Source organism: Gavialis gangeticus, unplaced genomic scaffold (genome assembly GCF_001723915.1).
Source record: "Gavialis gangeticus isolate Ggan-Ray unplaced genomic scaffold, GavGan_comp1, whole genome shotgun sequence".
In the NCBI taxonomy this organism is placed as follows: Eukaryota; Metazoa; Chordata; order Crocodylia; family Gavialidae; genus Gavialis; species Gavialis gangeticus.
Genome location: NW_017729031.1, coordinates 29,141,438 through 29,158,069, shown reverse-complemented (window position 1 = coordinate 29,158,069; position 16,632 = coordinate 29,141,438). Strand labels below are relative to the sequence as shown.

The 16,632-nt window shown below is 44.8% G+C and overlaps 2 protein-coding genes across 3 annotated transcripts in view; one reads left to right on the top strand and one right to left on the bottom strand.

The window, feature by feature from the left end:
• The window catches only part of LOC109301398 (TGF-beta receptor type-2-like), a 63,935-nt gene extending 57,514 nt beyond the window's left edge, over nucleotides 1–6,421 (top strand). Inside the window, exons 6-7 of the mRNA XM_019522555.1 lie at nucleotides 2,043–2,170; nucleotides 5,914–6,421. Of these exons, the coding sequence (XP_019378100.1) occupies nucleotides 2,043–2,170; nucleotides 5,914–6,126 (341 nt within the window). The 3' untranslated portion in view covers nucleotides 6,127–6,421. The remainder of the gene's footprint in view (nucleotides 1–2,042; nucleotides 2,171–5,913) is intronic.
• Nucleotides 6,422–14,075: 7,654 nt separating this feature from the next.
• Nucleotides 14,076–16,632, bottom strand: part of OSBPL11 (oxysterol binding protein like 11) — a 102,374-nt gene continuing 99,817 nt past the window's right edge. For both annotated transcript variants that reach the window (XM_019522554.1, XM_019522553.1), the window contains exon 14: nucleotides 14,076–14,301. In XM_019522554.1, the coding sequence (XP_019378099.1) occupies nucleotides 14,230–14,301 (72 nt within the window). In that variant the 3' untranslated portion in view covers nucleotides 14,076–14,229. The remainder of the gene's footprint in view (nucleotides 14,302–16,632) is intronic.

Here is a 16,632-nt window from a genome sequence, read left to right as displayed (position 1 = left end):
CCCTCAGGCAGCATCACTGACCTCCATCAACCTCCCAACCACCCACCCACAGGCATCTCACTATCTCTGGCATCCTGTAGTTACACCCATTGACTATTTTGTTGTCATGTCCTGGCATCTGACTTTCTCTCTGAGACGTGATTGCATCTCACAAATTTCCTCCTCTTTTTCTCCGCTTACCCATCTTTTTCCTTCTTACCTTTCTCCAAAACTCATTTTTCTTTCTCCCCCGACATCTGCGTCTACATCTCCCTATTCACCTTCATCCTCTCAGATCTCTTGGTCTGCTGCCCAGTTTCATGTCCCTACAATTTTACTTCCCTTCCCCATGTCCCAACTCTACATCTGGGAGCAGGAAGGCTCCTGAAGCAGAGCAGATGAAATGTTAAAATGGGGGCATTGCCATGATCTATGGTGGAGCAATGGCATTCCTACCTTCTGCTTTCAGGAGTTCTGCTTCAGAAATCCCTATATCAGCCCAGGCTGTGGCATGACTCATGATGCTTCTAATAGTTTGATACCTACAAGATTAAAAAGAGAAAACCCTTGAATCAACATTTCAGACACAGAAAACAGTCCGTCTCTGCAGCTCTTTGTGACAGATTCCCCACTCGTGCAGTGTAAAGAAGCCCAAGCTACTTAGACTTGGAAAGCAGGATGGTCACAGTCTACCTGGGGCTCAGCAAAGCTATACTGTATTGATACTTTTCAGCTGGATAAAGTGGCCCCTACAGAACTCCATGTTTCCATGGCTAGACAATTTCCAGTATTGAAGCTGGCTTGTTTACAGTTAGGTTGGTATCTTTACACTGCACAGGAGCCTGCAGCATAGACGTACCCAAAGGCTGAGTTAGAGAAGCACATTTACCCCTACTGTGGAAGAAAGTGCCCTCAGCTCCCCTGTGTCCCTAAGAGGGAGTTATTTCTACAGCTCTGGGGTCTCCAGGAAGAACATCTCCTGTTCTCAGATGTTCAAGGGAGAGCCTGATGTCACCCTCTGTACCTGTACACCGACAGTGCGATGAAATCATGCTCTAATGGGGAGGCAGCAAGGTTGGAAGCCAAAACCAAAAAATCCTCAGGAGAAAGATTATGAAACATTGACAGGTTTTTAAAGATAGTCTCCCTCCTCCATGAACTTCTCACTTGCAGGTCCAGATGCATGTACAGCAGGGACTGCCGGGGGGAGGGTGTCACAAGTTCCAGATCAGTGCTTTTACTTTAGCTTTTTAAGCTGTAGTGGAGATGGACCTGATCTTAAACTGCTCATGGCACTTTCAGCTCAATATCTGGATAGTAAATTACAATTAGGCTTTGGTGTTCAGGACTTCAGCCCCACGGCTATAGGCATCAGGGAGGATTCCACCCCCCCCAGCATGGTTACCTGCGATAGCAGGGGAGTGGATTTGGTGAAGCAGGTAGTTCCTCCTGGCCCTTCGGTTCTCCCCCCGCCACCCCCAAAGCTTCCTCAGCAGCCCCAGATACTAGCCAAGGCTGGAGGAGAAATACTGTGGGAAGTGGGCCCGTGTTCTCATGTGGTACAAAGAAAACCCTGAAAAGGCCCTGTCTGACTGTTCAGGGCCATATCACTCACCAAATTTGGCTCCTTTCACATCCATCTGCAACATGATTAGTCTGCTGGAATCTCCTGAGCTTCTCTTATCTCAATCTATGGCCTGCCATTACAATAGGCCTTTGGCAGTAGTGTCACCTTGTCTCTCCTCTTCTCTGCTTGTGATGTGTGTTCCAGTTTTTGCAGTGTACGTGGGCTAACAACTAGCAACATCTTTGAATTTGTGATATACAGATTATATCTAATGCCCCTTTCTGGGCCTTGATTTCTACAAAAAATATGTAAATCTTGCTTCTAACACCCAGAAACTGCATTCATCTCTGTGGTTCTGGATTTTTTTTATCAATCTACATAAGTCACGTACTGTGGTTTAACAGTGAGCATATCAGCCAGAGCAGTAAACACGGGCCTACTGTGAATCCACAAATGACATCTGGTAATGCTGTCGTCCTGTTCCACTTTCTTCTAGAGGTAAAGAGTTACGAGCTGCCTTTTGGGTCAAAAGTCCAGGAGCAACCCTGCGTGGATACCATGAGAGACATTGTGCTGCATGGCAGAGGACGCCCAGAAATACCTAGTAACTGGCTTGTGCATCAGGTAAATAATAATAATAATAAAAAAAATACATAAGGTTATCATAACCTACAGTAGTTATTCATACACCTGATTTGCAATGGACATGGCTACCCTTGAATGATGTTGGCAATGCATTGGTGGTCCCAGTTATTCAAGTCAGAGAGAGACGGGTTACTGCACTTCTAAACTGTTAGGACCCAAATGTCCCAATTGCCTTTTTTGGGTTCTGCTCCCAAATCTGGGGTAAATTAGCTGATCTAGGATAAAGCACTCAAACCTCACTGGGCCCACAGTTTTCTCCATAGGTAATATCTGCAGTCAGTGAGCGTACCAAATAGATAACGTTATTGTAAGCTAGGACAGTAATCTATTACACTGGGGTTAGGCAGTAATACAGAGCTCTTAGACATAAGGTACTTTTATCGAAGAGGAAGTCATGAGAGTTTAAGACTAGTTTTTATGCTGTAACACTTAGGGACCATGACTCTTCCAATTCCAAGAGGACTTGTATAAGGGCACACATGTTCTATAGGCACTTCACATGCCCAGCAAAACAGGATGGGGCAGGGAAGTGAGCTGCATTAGGTTTTGCACAAACAATAATCTTTGCAATCACTAGCTGATGTTCCAAGGATAAGACCGTAATCTCCAAGCCATGATGCTACAGGTTCCTTACATAGCAAAAAGGACTGCTGCATTACAAGTGCAAGGAGAGATGAAGAGGGAAGTAGTTCTTTAAAGTAAAATCTTGTACAGAAAAATGTACAGTAAGCAGAGAGAGGAAAATGAGGTAGAATTCTGGGAGGCCTTTGATAAACTATATGCTATGCTTACACCTAGAGGATGCTAGAAAATTAATACTTTTTGAAGAAAGTGCAACCTGGAATTGTTGAGCTGAAGACCTCAGCTGTAACAAATTATGCTGTTAAAACAAAGCAAGATATGCACCAAAACTAGTCAGTCCCAGAAGCACATTTTTCCCCAAAAGCCACACAGTATGTTTGAAGCACTAAGCTCCCATCACACAGGCCCAAGTCCCCATGCACATGCTCTGGGAATGAAGGCAGCTATAAAGATCCTGGGTGGGTTTTTCAAAATTGCTGATTGTTGTGTGTTCAACAACCCTCAAAACAAGCCAGCCCCCTGAACCTCATGGAGGGGCGTTGGAATTGGATGCAAAATAAACACTTACTTGGGACTATCCAAAACCAGACTCTGAAGGCTCAGCTCTGAGCCTAGACTATTTTTTCCAAGGTTTTGAATCATGGTCATCCTTCTGACATTGTAGAGCTAAGATTCCCAAAATGCAAAGTAGGACAGCACCACCTGCTGGGAGAAAACCAGAACATCTTTTTATCATTTGACAGCTCCCTCCTTCCCATCACCCCACACCTTCTTCCTCAGAGGTTTAATTTGCTGCTGAAGAACTGACACAAGTTGTTCATCTTAGGCAGAATGACATACCTGCCTGCTCACAGGCAAATACTGGCAGAGGGCCTGGAGGTCAATTTGTTATTTGAAACAGGGGTGGCCAGCCAGTGGCACAGGTACCACAGGCAGCCTCCACGTGGCAGAGCACAGGGGTGTAGGTTGTAGCCGTGTTGATCTAAGGACACAGGCAGACAAGGCTCTTTGGGTAAGTCTGACCACTGGGGAGACAGACAGCACAGCAGGAGGGAGGGGAGGAAGTGGGACGCAAAGCAGATCAGGTAGGGAGCACAAAGCACGGAGGAGAAAGCGATGCAGATCAGGCAAAGGAAGGGGATCAGAGTGGTACTAGAGGAGGCTGTGGGGCTAATTTGTGGCATGCCTGCCAAAAAGGTTGTCCTCCGCCAATTCAAAATATCAGATTTGTCCTACTCTTTCCTCCAGGTTTCTTAGTCAACTGAACCCCATGGAGAGACTTCTGAAAAATAAGAGGACAGGCGAGGCCGACATGAGAGCACTAGAAACTCTCTTATCATTTGTGTCCATGAGATTGTGTACATCATTTTAATTGCAAGTGAACAGAATACACAAAGCCTCTGAGAATGCGTGAGGCTTTATTCAAAACAAGTTCTTTCTTCTTCCAACAGTACTTGTTGCTAAACCTTGCCATAATGATGCAAGACACCAGCTAGAATAGCACTGGTGTGGTGAAAGGAAGGTGGAACAGCTGGTAGTGTCCACAGCTGTTCCACTCCCCAGCCAGAATAGCACTGGTGGGTGAAAGGAAGGTGGAACAGCCTCTGTGCAGTTATTAGTTTGAACAAAATTAGCAGCTGAAAGCCACCATTTTCTTTCTGCAGATAAAAATTTTAGTTTCATTTCACAGCACTATAGGAGATGCATCGCGCGCGCGCGTGTGTATTTATATATTTTTTTCTTTCTGCAGGTGGAAATTTTAGTTTCATTTCAAAGCACTACAGGAGATATATATAAGCTATATAGATATATAGATACAGGAAACCCTTGCTATTTGCAGGTTCGGCATTCGCGGTTGCAAATATTCATGAATGCCAAACCGGCATTTTAAATACACTTTATACACTTACAGGAGCTCCTTGGGAGCTCTGTGCTTGCTGCCACCGGGCTCCTGCCCCAGCCGCTGGGGGCACTGCATTCATGAACGCACTGCCTTATTTGCAAATTTCACCATTCACAAGGGATACAAGAATATATGCCTCCTGAATGGCAAGGGTCTCCTATATATAGATCTCTCTCTCTCCTGTAGTGCTTTGAAATGAGACTAAAATTTCCACCTGCAGAAAGAAAAATAATATAAATAAATAAATAAAGGCTTACTGAGTTTGGCCATTGTACTCAAGAGACTTGGATGTATTCTAGAGCACACCGAGAAGCACAAAATCCTCATTACTAACTGATGTTACTTCAGGGCAAGAAAAAAACCCACAAATTTCCCTCGTGTATCAACTCTGGGATAATTTATTGACTGAGGAATCAGGGCCCAACACACAGGTTTACAAATGGAGAGTGCTTACAGAAGATGAAGTTATCTGGCAAAGCTGGCAAAGGGGCCCTGGAGTGGGTGGCGGGCTGGGAGTTGGGTGTCTTGGGCTCTGCTCAGCTCTTTGTGGCCTCGGGCAAGGAACTCCAGGCCTCTGCTTCCCCTTCTCACTTTTGTTTGCCTTGTCCACTCTGCTTGGGGCATCCCAAAGGGAGAGTAGGTTGGAGTGCCTAAATCACCTAAGCTCCTTTGAAAATCCCACCCTTGGGGTCAAACTTTTGCATCAAGGACAGTTTTGCTGTGCTAGATATGGGCAGCCTGATGATAGCTAAGGCTCCCATAGCTACTGCACTATCAATCATTAGATGATCAGTTTATACCATCAGTCATCACACGAAGGGGAAAAAAGTTCAAGAGCCCAGCAGTCCCTTGGGCTAGCTTGGTTAAGGTACACCTGTACCCATAGCCAACACCACATTAGGAAGTGATGTGCCTGGTCATCTCTGACCGACTCCTCTTGCTGGGTTGAATAGGTGCAGTCCCATCAAGCATTTTGGATGCTTATGGCAAGAATTCAACTCCTACCTCTGGAGCCATGACCAAGACATCTTAAGTACACCATCACGGAGCCCAAGTTCTCATACTGTGAGATACCTTGGATACCCCCATTTCCTCCATACTTAATGTTGGAAACGTGCTTGAGGCAATTCATCACAGAAATATCACATTCCTCCAACGTCCTTGTTCACATTTCCGATACCTCTGCTTCTTGCTTCCTCTGCCCTTGCAAACCTAACTTCAGATCCTCTCACTTCAGGGAATGCACTTTCTGTGCGACACCATCACAGAGTGCTGGGATCACGACCCCGAGGCTCGGCTCACCGCCCACTGTGTAGCTGAGCGGTTCAACTTGATGGCGCAGATGGACTGCGATGACATCCTCAACAACAACATGGACAACGAGGCTGGCAAAACAGTTTGCCCCAGCAGCGAACGCCAAGCCAGTGATGAGAACAGAAACAGCCAGTGACAGAGAGAGGCCTTCTACCAAAATGAACAGGAGGATAAAAGGCAATCATGTGGCTCTTTCATAAAAGGCTGGAGTTCATTTTCTTAAAATGAACTTAAGAGCTGAGATGTAACTTATTTATGAGACCATTCACTGCAGGGGCACAACGCAAAGTGCTGTGGGCTCTATACTTTGGCTGAAGTGCAACCTTGTATATGAATATATTTTGTACTTGAGTGTATAATAATGTAAGATGTTTTCTTTACTATTTTTAAAAATGTTTCACCCTTTATTAATAAGTACCTGAATCCCACGACTTCCTTTGGGCTCTTGGCTTTGAGCTTTTAACTCTTTCCATGCTTCTTTTGGAGCCACAGAGACTTCCCCCTGGTTTTCCAGTCACTGGTGGCCACAGATTTGCATCAGTTCTCACAAGGCAGCTCTCTCCAGCCTCAGGATCTCTCAGGGACTATGCAAGATGCAAAGCAGAAGCTCATTCACACTGGCCCCAGCTTTGATGATACCAACCCCAGACGAGTCAGCCCTCAGGTACTGTAATAAGGCACTGGAGAAGTCATTTGGCAACATCATGATCTGTCTTTGCTTCCCAACACGTAGTGCTTAGGAATGCGTGACCATTCTGGCTGCATAACAAATGCAAAACTGCTCAGATAAAATGACAAAAGGGACCAGTGCAGGGAGTGTAGCTCACTGAGTACCACTTGTGCAGAACACCATGCTAAGCCTCTGTCCCAAGTCACAGTCCAACTCCCAGCTGTCTTCCAAGTCTGGGGATACCAGAGGTTTGCCCCTGGGAGATATTTAATGGGTGGGACAGAGCACTGGGAGCTGCTTAATAAAGGGAGGACATTGCAGATATTTATGCACAGTAGATACAACATTGATGGCCACCCTTAAGCATCCCTGTTGCAGGCTGCATTAAAGTGTCTCACAGGCTGCACTTTAGGAACCCTTGGTGCATGACCGTACCTGCAGTTTAGGAGTACTGTGGGCAGGGCAGTGGTCCAGCTCATCTTGGGGACCTTGTCCACACCCATCTTTAGTGATTCTTAGGCTCAAGTGGCAAAGACCAGTTGCGGGCTGGGCTGGTATTTCCAACTATAGCAGTACTTTGTCAGGCTCCTTGCTATTGGAAAGCTTCTTGCTGTTTTCTCTGGCCATCCATAGCCAGTCATTCCCACTTTGGGACACCTTACTGTCACAGCAGTGAGAGTGCTGTGGTTTTGCTGCAAAAGGGAGCCTGTGTACTTAACATATGGAACTCATGGTCACAGGACAGTGTAAAGGACCAACAGTAAACCAGGCCCTAAAGAGGGATTAGACTGATTCATGGAGGATTGGTTTATCATGAGCCACTAAACACAATAGTTAAGGACATACCTGACATAGGAGGGATGCCCTATTACTAACACTCTTCCTCTAAAACATCCACTACTTGCCACAATGAAAGACTAGGCTAGATGGATCTTTGGTCTGACCCAGAAGGTTCTTAGGACACGGTCATCTGCCCAGGGGTTTTAGAAGAGGTAGTTGTGCAAGGGCCACATTGCAAATGTATAGATCCACTGCACGGGTATGGGGAAGGGCAGGAAAACAGGTGCAAGTCCACAGGCTCCAAGGTAGAGGCTGGGAAAGATTCTGCACAGAGCCTTGCTGCTCCGGATTTCCACAGTGACACAAGAGTCCCAGCTCTTCTCTTGAAAGCTGAGGACAAGCGGTTTCTACACACTGCACAAAATGAGGGAGCAGAAAAAGGACAGAATAAAGTTCTCTCTCTCCTCTCTGATCTTACAAGGCACAGGAGAGAGTGTGCATGTGTCATTAATCTTAGGGAAAGTCTTTACCAAAAAAAGGGTTTGCTAGATACACTGGCAGGCTCCTATGTCCTCTCACCATCTGTAGCCCCATACTATTCTCAGCTGCCTCATCAGATGACCTAGGGCAGCAGTCTGCCTCTTGCAACTTGTGATTTTGAGCCATTCTTCAAGCTTCTCCCTGCGCTTGGGCCACCGTCTTGTATCATGCATTCCCTTCAACCTAACACCCCCATTTTGCACTCGCATGTAATGCATTTCCTCTCCTACCTCTGTCTGCACAGGAAGAGAACAAAATGGCCTTAATACAAGGCTTACGCAGGAAGGAAGATGTGAAACTGCAACAGCAACATGAAGGGGCTCTTGGTAGTTAATATGTGGTCTTGTATCTCCTTGTGAGCTGCCTTTGTGAAACAATAGTGGGGTAATTCCTACATCTCACTGTGCAGCACTGAGTTTACAATTAATAGTCTGCTGAATCAAGCCCTGAGTGTACAATTAATATTCTGCTGAATCAAGGCGTGGACCGTACAGATCCAATAAAAGCTTAAGCAGTTTCTGAGAGCATCCTGGCATCTTACAAGCTTAAGCTGTACATTTCTACAAGCAGCATGTTCAGACCATATGTAAAGCTTGCCTCTCAAATCCAAGGGTGAAAGACCTAATTCTCGAGCTAAGGAAGCAGGCTCAGTCTGCAGGGCCCAGATATGTGGCTCATGAGGATGATGCCAAGAAGCATTTTTTTCACAGCTGAAAGCTAGAGCGCTGTGATGAGTGTGACATGAAAACATAGAAAGGGAGTTAAGAATGAGATAGTTTCCAAGATGAGCTGCTTTGACATTAGGAATCCAGGCAGGACTCCGAGCTGAACACTGAGCGCTTGCGCTGACCTTGAACCTGGAGCCCTGTGGCTGGTTGGCAGCTCTGAAAACAAAGCTGTATATTTAAGCTCCTGAATCCCTATCAGGGCACTGAGAAATTTCAGCTCTTCTAAAACTTTTACTTGCATGTGTTGTTTGCTTTAAAGACACCAGGTTTAAGACGAGTTTAAGATCAGTGCGTTTCAGCACCACTCCTGTGCCTCAATACCCGAATCATAGTATCATAGAAGTAGGGTCAGAAGGGACCTTGTAGATCTTCAAGTCCGACCCCCCGCCTGGGCAGGAGAAAAGACTGGACTCAAATGAGTCCAGCTAGGTAGTCATCAAGCCTCTTCTTAAAGATCCCCAGGGTAGGAGCCAGCACCACTTCCCTAGGAAGTTGGTTCCAGCTCCTAGCCGCCCTAACCGAGACTATTTTAAACCCTGTTGCATAGACTAGTGGTGGCCAACCTGCGGGCATGAGGGCCACAAGTGGCATAAGCAGCCTGTGTGTGAGGCACATGGGAGATGGGGCAGGGAGCAGAAAGTGGAGCAGCAGCTGGGACAAGGGAAGGGGATCAGAATGGCACTTGGGGAGGGCATGGGTCTTAAGATGTGGCAAAACTGTCAAAGACAAACTATATATTTCTGTGCTTTGTGTTTCTGTAGGAGAAATCTCATTGCCCAATTATCCAATACATCTGCACTACCAATCAGTCAGTTCATCATAGATGACTGTGTGTTTGATATTTCCACCGTCTAAAATTCCAAGAGAGTCATTTTCTATTGATGTTCTCAGTTTCTAGCAGCAGTTTAAAAACAAACTTACATATTTTAATAATACTGAAATATCTGCTTTTATTGCAAAAATGATTGCTCCCATTTTTTCATGAAATATGTTTAACACACACAGGGAAAACAGCATTGACATGAAAATAAATAAAACATCAGAAACCTGATCTTCCCCGTTGATTAAAATGGTGCCAACTTTATTCCAATACAGTAAGAAAGAGTAAAGGCCAAAATATAGCATTTGGCTGTGTGCCCAAAGCACTAAAGTAACAAACTTCAGAACTATGGATCAAGTTATGAATGAACACAGTCCCATCCATGTCTCCACCCCACCCATGCTTTTGACACAGAGGTTGTCTGGTCTTAAGCAACACAAGTCTAAAATGATATCCTTCCAAGTGACTGGGAATCTTCAGCCGCATACATTTCAAACAATTGCAATGCGGTATTCAATTGGAAGAATTCTGCCCTTTTTTGACCATTTTCCATTACCTTCTTTACTCATCCAACCAGCCGGTGAAGACTAACTTTAAGTCTTCATCAGCTTTGGTGGCCATCAGATTTCTACACGGTCTTTTCATCACCACCATCATGGTCAAGAAGTCTTTTCTTTCCTATTTAAGGAGAGTGCTCCATAAGTGATCATAGCATTTCATTTGGTTTGCTATCAATATTAGTGGCAGCTTTATGGAGAATACCAGGTGGAGGAAAGCAAACTAATACAGCCCTGAAAATAAAAAAGATTAAGGTACGAAAATGTCTCCGTGCACTTACCTTCTTTATGAAGAGCTGTCCAGCTATGGCTCTAAATCCAAAACTTTAGAGAGAAGGCTGTCACTTAACTTGTACTTGCTTATCAGCCAAGGGCACTTTTGAAAGAGTTACTGAGCCATCTGCTGTGATGACAGGGTGCCAGGAGCTGTTGCTGTTGGATTGTGAGCAAGACCACCGGTTGTCTCAGCTGGCAAAGATACACTTTACAATAAGCAGCAGTGAAAGATGCAACAAATTCAGAGCAAGATTTTACTGATTTCCCATTCTTCGAAGTAGGGCAGGGCCCAATGGACCCTGCGCCAAACACCGGGTGCCCCAGCTTATATGACTGATTCCCAGGGAGATTACTGCCACAAAGGCTGAGACCCAGAGAATACAAGGAATACAGCATATGTCAGAAGGTGCTGCAGGACCAGGCAGGCCTTCTCCTCCTTCACAGCAGACACCATGTGCCATTGCTGCAGTTTGGTAGATGTGCAAGCTGCCATCCCTCAGACTTCCAAGCAGACATTTGCTGCTGTTCACATGGCACATGCAGGGACTGAGGGGACAGCTACTCCCATCTGTAGAGCAACAGCAGTCACCATGGCCAGGTCACACCTGCAAAAAGCAGCTCTAGCCCACTAGCCCCACCTCAGTGGAGAGCTCTACTACAGCTGCAAAAGTGGAGGTCCTCACCAGTACCGCCAATGGGGAGACAAGAGGGTGACCCCACCCAGAGACCCAATGCATCATAAGTGATATTTAGAGGTGTCCCCAAAAAGAGCCCTCTATTGAGGTCTGTGGGTTAGGGGACAGCCGACTAGCCTTCAGGTCATCATCTTTCTCACCCCCAACTCGGTGGGCTGGGGTGAGGTCTAGAGCAGTGGTTCTCAACATTTTTTTGTACCAGGGCCCATTTGTAAACCTCAATGGCCAGTCTCAACCCAATGCCCCCCCATCCCCAGGCCCCAGACACCCAGTGTGGGGCAGGGGAGTGTGCGTACAACATGGGGGGGGGGGGGCAAGCAGCCCCTTGCAGGCTGGAACTCTGCAAGCTTCCAAGGGGAAAGCCTCAGTTTCCACCATTTTTCTCTTTTAAAGGAGAATCCATTTTTAAAGTTTGTTCACAACCCTTTCATATATTCTTGCGACCCATTTTACGGGTTGAGAAACGCTGGTCTAGAAGAAAAGAAAATGCAGTGCTCCACATACCCAGCAGAGTACTTGTGAACATATTTCCTGCCATCCCAGCAGGACCCTCTATACCATCACCATTTTCCATCCCCTTTTTGTTAGCTTCTGGGGTGGACGAGGAGCAGAGGGGGGCTGAAACCTCCCCTCCTTCAGCACAGCTCCTAAACCCACCCAAAGAAGGGAACATGCCGCCAGAAAGGCAGGAGACTCCACGTTTCATGAGTTTTGCATAGGTCTCTCCTACCCCCGTTACTCCAAATCTTATCTGAGCCCTGGTAGTAGCAGACGTCATAGCATAGTAGTGACAGCATGCCCATATTTAAACACACGGCATTTGCACACACCTGTGCAGTACCTGGGACAAAATGCAGTCAGGTAACAGAAAATGTTTCAGTATTCACAACATTTCTTTGCTTTTACAGGATTAAAGGCACATCTTTGCACTTCATTCATCTCTAATTAAGCAGGTTATTAATTAAGCTCTGTTGCATGCAATTTCTTTAAGGTACATACACAGAGATAGCAGTTACCTTGTCCAATAAGCAGAGGCTGCTGGTCCACAGAGAGGAAACAGTAAAAAAGAAAGCATCAAATACTAGCAGGTTTGCTGAAATCACATCTTAAGGTGGCTCGCTCAGTGTGCATTTATGACCTGATTTTTCAAATGCACAAAGGCAGTAAGAGGAACTCAATCAGCAAGCTTCAGTCATTAATTGTACTTGCTTTATGAACTTAAGAATAAAAGCAAAGTATTCCACAGTTCACAGGAAGGCAGAGGGGTGTATTACAGAAAAGTAGGGAGATGTTGCACAGGGCTTACACTACGCATCGTTCTGTAGAAGGAAACGATTACTACTGTGGGTTGTGGTGCTTGGATGTGACAGTTTGAGAGCCCAGATAAGCTCAGACAGATGGGTCTGTAGACAAAACACGGTCATCATTTTGGTATTTTATTCTTTCCCCACTTCTCACACATGGACTCGTATTGAGATCTCAGTGCATTTCACAGCAAAATGTACAAGAGAATCAAAATAGTTGTGCATGAACCCAAACTTTTTTTTTTTTTTTTTGCACAATTTACAATGTGTGTGGAAAGTTAACATGGTTACGGAAACCCTCCGATGCATTCTTACATTCTGATCCCTTCACTGGAAAACACCTTCTTACCAGATCACACACTTATGAGTTCCCGTGATGATGGAATAGGCATCCAGCCATAAGTGACAGATAAATGTTATATACACTGATTGGAAGACTACATCAGAAGAAAAAACAGAGTAAGGCACCACTCTTGGAAAATTAAGGTAGCTTGTAGTAACAACAATAACGAAAGCCATAATCAGTACTACTCTTAATTGCCAGCAATTCTTAGACTTCAATAAAATACTTATAAAAAACGAAGGATGTTTGTACCTGAATACAGTTTCCTGATATCTGATTGTGTTTTAATTTTATACCCAGTCTCCAGCACAATAACCTTTATCACGTACTTATGGAAAACCAAAACCGGAGTCTGCACATCCATTGCTCACACTCAACGGCTTTGCTTTGTCTTGACAACTATACAGAGGAGACAGATCAGACCAATCCAACAGACAGCATGTAACACTGGTACGTCACCTCCGAGATGGTCACACGGACAGAGATGCGGAAATGAACACAACAGTTACATTTCCTGTTCCATTTGAAAACCTAAGTCCTTGGGGGGGGGGGTCAAATCTCATTAAATTACAATCTGTGTAAATCTTAAATAGTCACCTCAGAAAGATTTAATAAAATTAGGAGCTGAAAAGTGTCTGAATTACTTCTCCAAATCAAGTCCGTTTTCTTTCAAGTATATTAAAATGCTTCAGAGGAAAAAAAAAAATGTCTCCATGGTTACATTTCTAACCAATTTTATAAATCCTTAAAAAAAAAAAGAAAGAAAGAAGGTAGTCTCTATAATCGATTCCCTGTTCCTCCGATGCATGCACACATTCTGAAGGAAAGCAGGTCTCGTCATGATCCAGTTGATTCTTAACACTGATTCCAGGCACAACTTCTGAACACTTCTCCAGTTTTCACCCAGAAGGTTAATTACTGGATACACAAGCAGCAAAAATTGCGTGTGCGTAGGTGAGTGTCTACCTGGGTACTAAGTATCTCAGTTATTAAAACAGAGCTTGATGCACAGATTCTGAAAGAAAGGTTCATAATGTCACTCCATAGTGAAGCCACTGGGGCAACAACACTGCACCTGCTTCTGCTGTTGAGAAGATCAGATGGTTTGTAATCTTAGGCAGCTTTCGCAAAAGGACCTACTTAAAAGAACATGTTATGTAATTCAGATAAAATCTTTTGGATCAGGCAGAAACAAGTTGGTGATCATATCTGGCAAGTATGTCTTCACACCTCTGGGGGGGGGGGGGGGGGGGGGGGGGGGGGGGGGGGGGGGGGGGGGGGGGGGGGGGGGGGGGGGGGGGGGGGGGGGGGGGGGGGGGGGGGGGGGGGGGGGGGGGGGGGGGGGGGGGGGGGGGGGGGGGGGGGGCGGGTTTCGTAACTTTAAAGTGCCCTAGCATTTTTATTCCTTTCCGTTCACTTGAATTTGTGCAATTATAAAAAGCAGGACACTCGGTGTGTAATTACTGTGGTTTGAGAGGGAGAGAAACCTTAGATAAAACAGGAAAACTCATCTTGAAGAGTCTGATCTAGTCCATTTGCTGAGTTTGGATGGCAGGGACACTTTTCCAAAGGGGTTTGTAATAAATCCAGCCATCTCCCTGCAAGTCAAGTAGAAAAATAAATTATATAGAATAGTTATTAAAAATACTTACCTACATGAATTCTGTCCGCAAACTATCCAAGTGATAGCAACTGAAACCAGGACTCAGCTTTATAAACACTTCTTCAGTAAAACAGGACGGCGCAGAGACAGTGCAAGATTTTCCACACAGGCATCACAAAGTGTCTAAAAACTCAGCCCACAAAATGTCGGCTGAGTTGGCTTGGCCTCAACAAGATGGACAATGGTGATGGCAGTGCTAGAGCCGATGGGGATTTTGCAGTGGAAATGGCAGCCCTCTATAATCTAGATTGAGATCAGCTACTTATTTCAGAAAGGCCAAGCAAACGGAGAAAAACAGGTTGTAGTGGTTCGCAATTTCAGCTACATTTGATCCGATAATCCAGAGATGAGGTGGTCTATGGATCTCATCTAGCTAGCATCTCAAATCCTGTTTTTATTAAGCTACCTAAAAGCAGTTTCTTCTTTTTACCCACACACTCTAGAGGGAAATGTTTTCTCCTGTCAACGGTCAGGTGGGGCTGCAATCAGAATGAGCTAATTAACACATTCTCTTTCCTTCGTTTGAAAAAATGTAGTTCTTGTGTTTAAGTCAACTGAACTGATTGGCTTCCTTGTACTGGGAAACTACTAGTCTGCAACACCAATATTCTCCTCTACATTTAGACAAGTTATCTTCTTTCTTCCTGACCTCCCCCCTTCCCTTCATTTCTCCTTCACTTTTCTACAAGCACAAAGAAATCAAGGCAAGCTTTCAGAAATCAGAACACAAGATTTCTTTGGCTTTGATAAAGCTCTGAGATCAAAGAGGCTATTTGAGCAAAGATTTTGAATAGAGACAAGAGATGGTGCTGCGAGAAAAGGAAGAAGCAGAAGTGGTCCAGAAAGTGTTCTGCCAATGGAGGATTATCTTCCAATAATGTGACAAATGATGGAAATTTCACAACCTGCCTTGAGAGATTATTTTATGGCCTAATGGAAGAAAGGTTTCCTTGACATTCAGCTTTAATTTTTCCTTTTATTAATGCCGACACATTAAGAGGAGTGCTTCTAGAATCACAAGTTTTTTTTCCTTCATTTTTCAGGTGCTTATATACTGTTTCATCTCGTTAGTTAATGATTGGCCATAATACATATAATTAATTTTACTCCCAATCTTTCCTGTAATCCGTCCCTTCAGAAGCCCATTTGTTTCTCTCTTCTTCCAAATATAAAATGCAAGTTTCCTGGTATTCCTGTTTCTAGCCACTTTGATACAAGGAAATTAACTCATCCTTTCCATTTTTCAAAAAGAGTCAGTTTTTCTGTGTTTTGCTAAATACAACACAAATTGTCTTTCCTGCAAAGGCTGCAGAACAAATACTAAATCAGTAATTCCAGTTTCTGGTTTCCAAAACAAGTCAATCCCTTGATCTGTCATACGGTTGAGTGCGAAGCTGTTCAGAGTTACAGTTAGGCTCTTGTACAGGTTTTAAACACTTGCAGAAAGAAACTCAAACTCCAGTATTTTGATCTAGTCTTGGAAAGAAAGCAACTTGCAGGAGCTCCCCTATGAGTTTTGGGTCTGCTAGGAGAGATTTTTTTTTTGGTTTTATGCTTTATGATGAGGCAATCAGATCACACAAATCTCTTTCGCAGTAATGCGCAGTGTAAATTAGATTTATACCACCTACTCCCTCCCTTACAGCTCACTATGCTGCCTAGCTAAGCAGGTTCTAGTTGCAACAGGAAAGGAAGTCTAGTGTAAACCTGTCATGCCAAGGATTCCCAGTCTTTCTCCATCACCTCGTACAAGTTCACCGAATTAAGAAGTCAGCTATGTCATTGGTCAAGGCACTGAATGGACAAGCTCTGACAGACCTGGCAAACAAGGGCATGGAAAGCTGAGGTAGCAAGAAGAATTCGGCATCTGGTCTTGCCAGACGCAGTGAGGTTTTTAGTTTTCATCTGCATACAGTATAATCAGCTTGGACAGATCCACTTGCACTTTGCTATGGCATTCAGTGGCTTCAGCTCACTTCAATACACAAGCACACATAAGCATGCCAACTTGCACAAATCTCAGCTGAAAAATAAAACAAACTTTTGTTGGGGGGGGGGGCAGAGGAAACGGTACAACAGACGAGCACTTTCAGTTGCAATAGTTAGGGGTGAACTGATGAAGATTTTCTTGGCTGATACCAATAGCTGGTTATTAGTCAGAAATATCAGTCAATACTGATCTGATTTACACAAATGCAGCCTGGCAGCTTGGAGAGCAGTGTCCTGGCAGTATGTCTGTGGGGAAGGGGCGTTTTGGGGGGGGGGG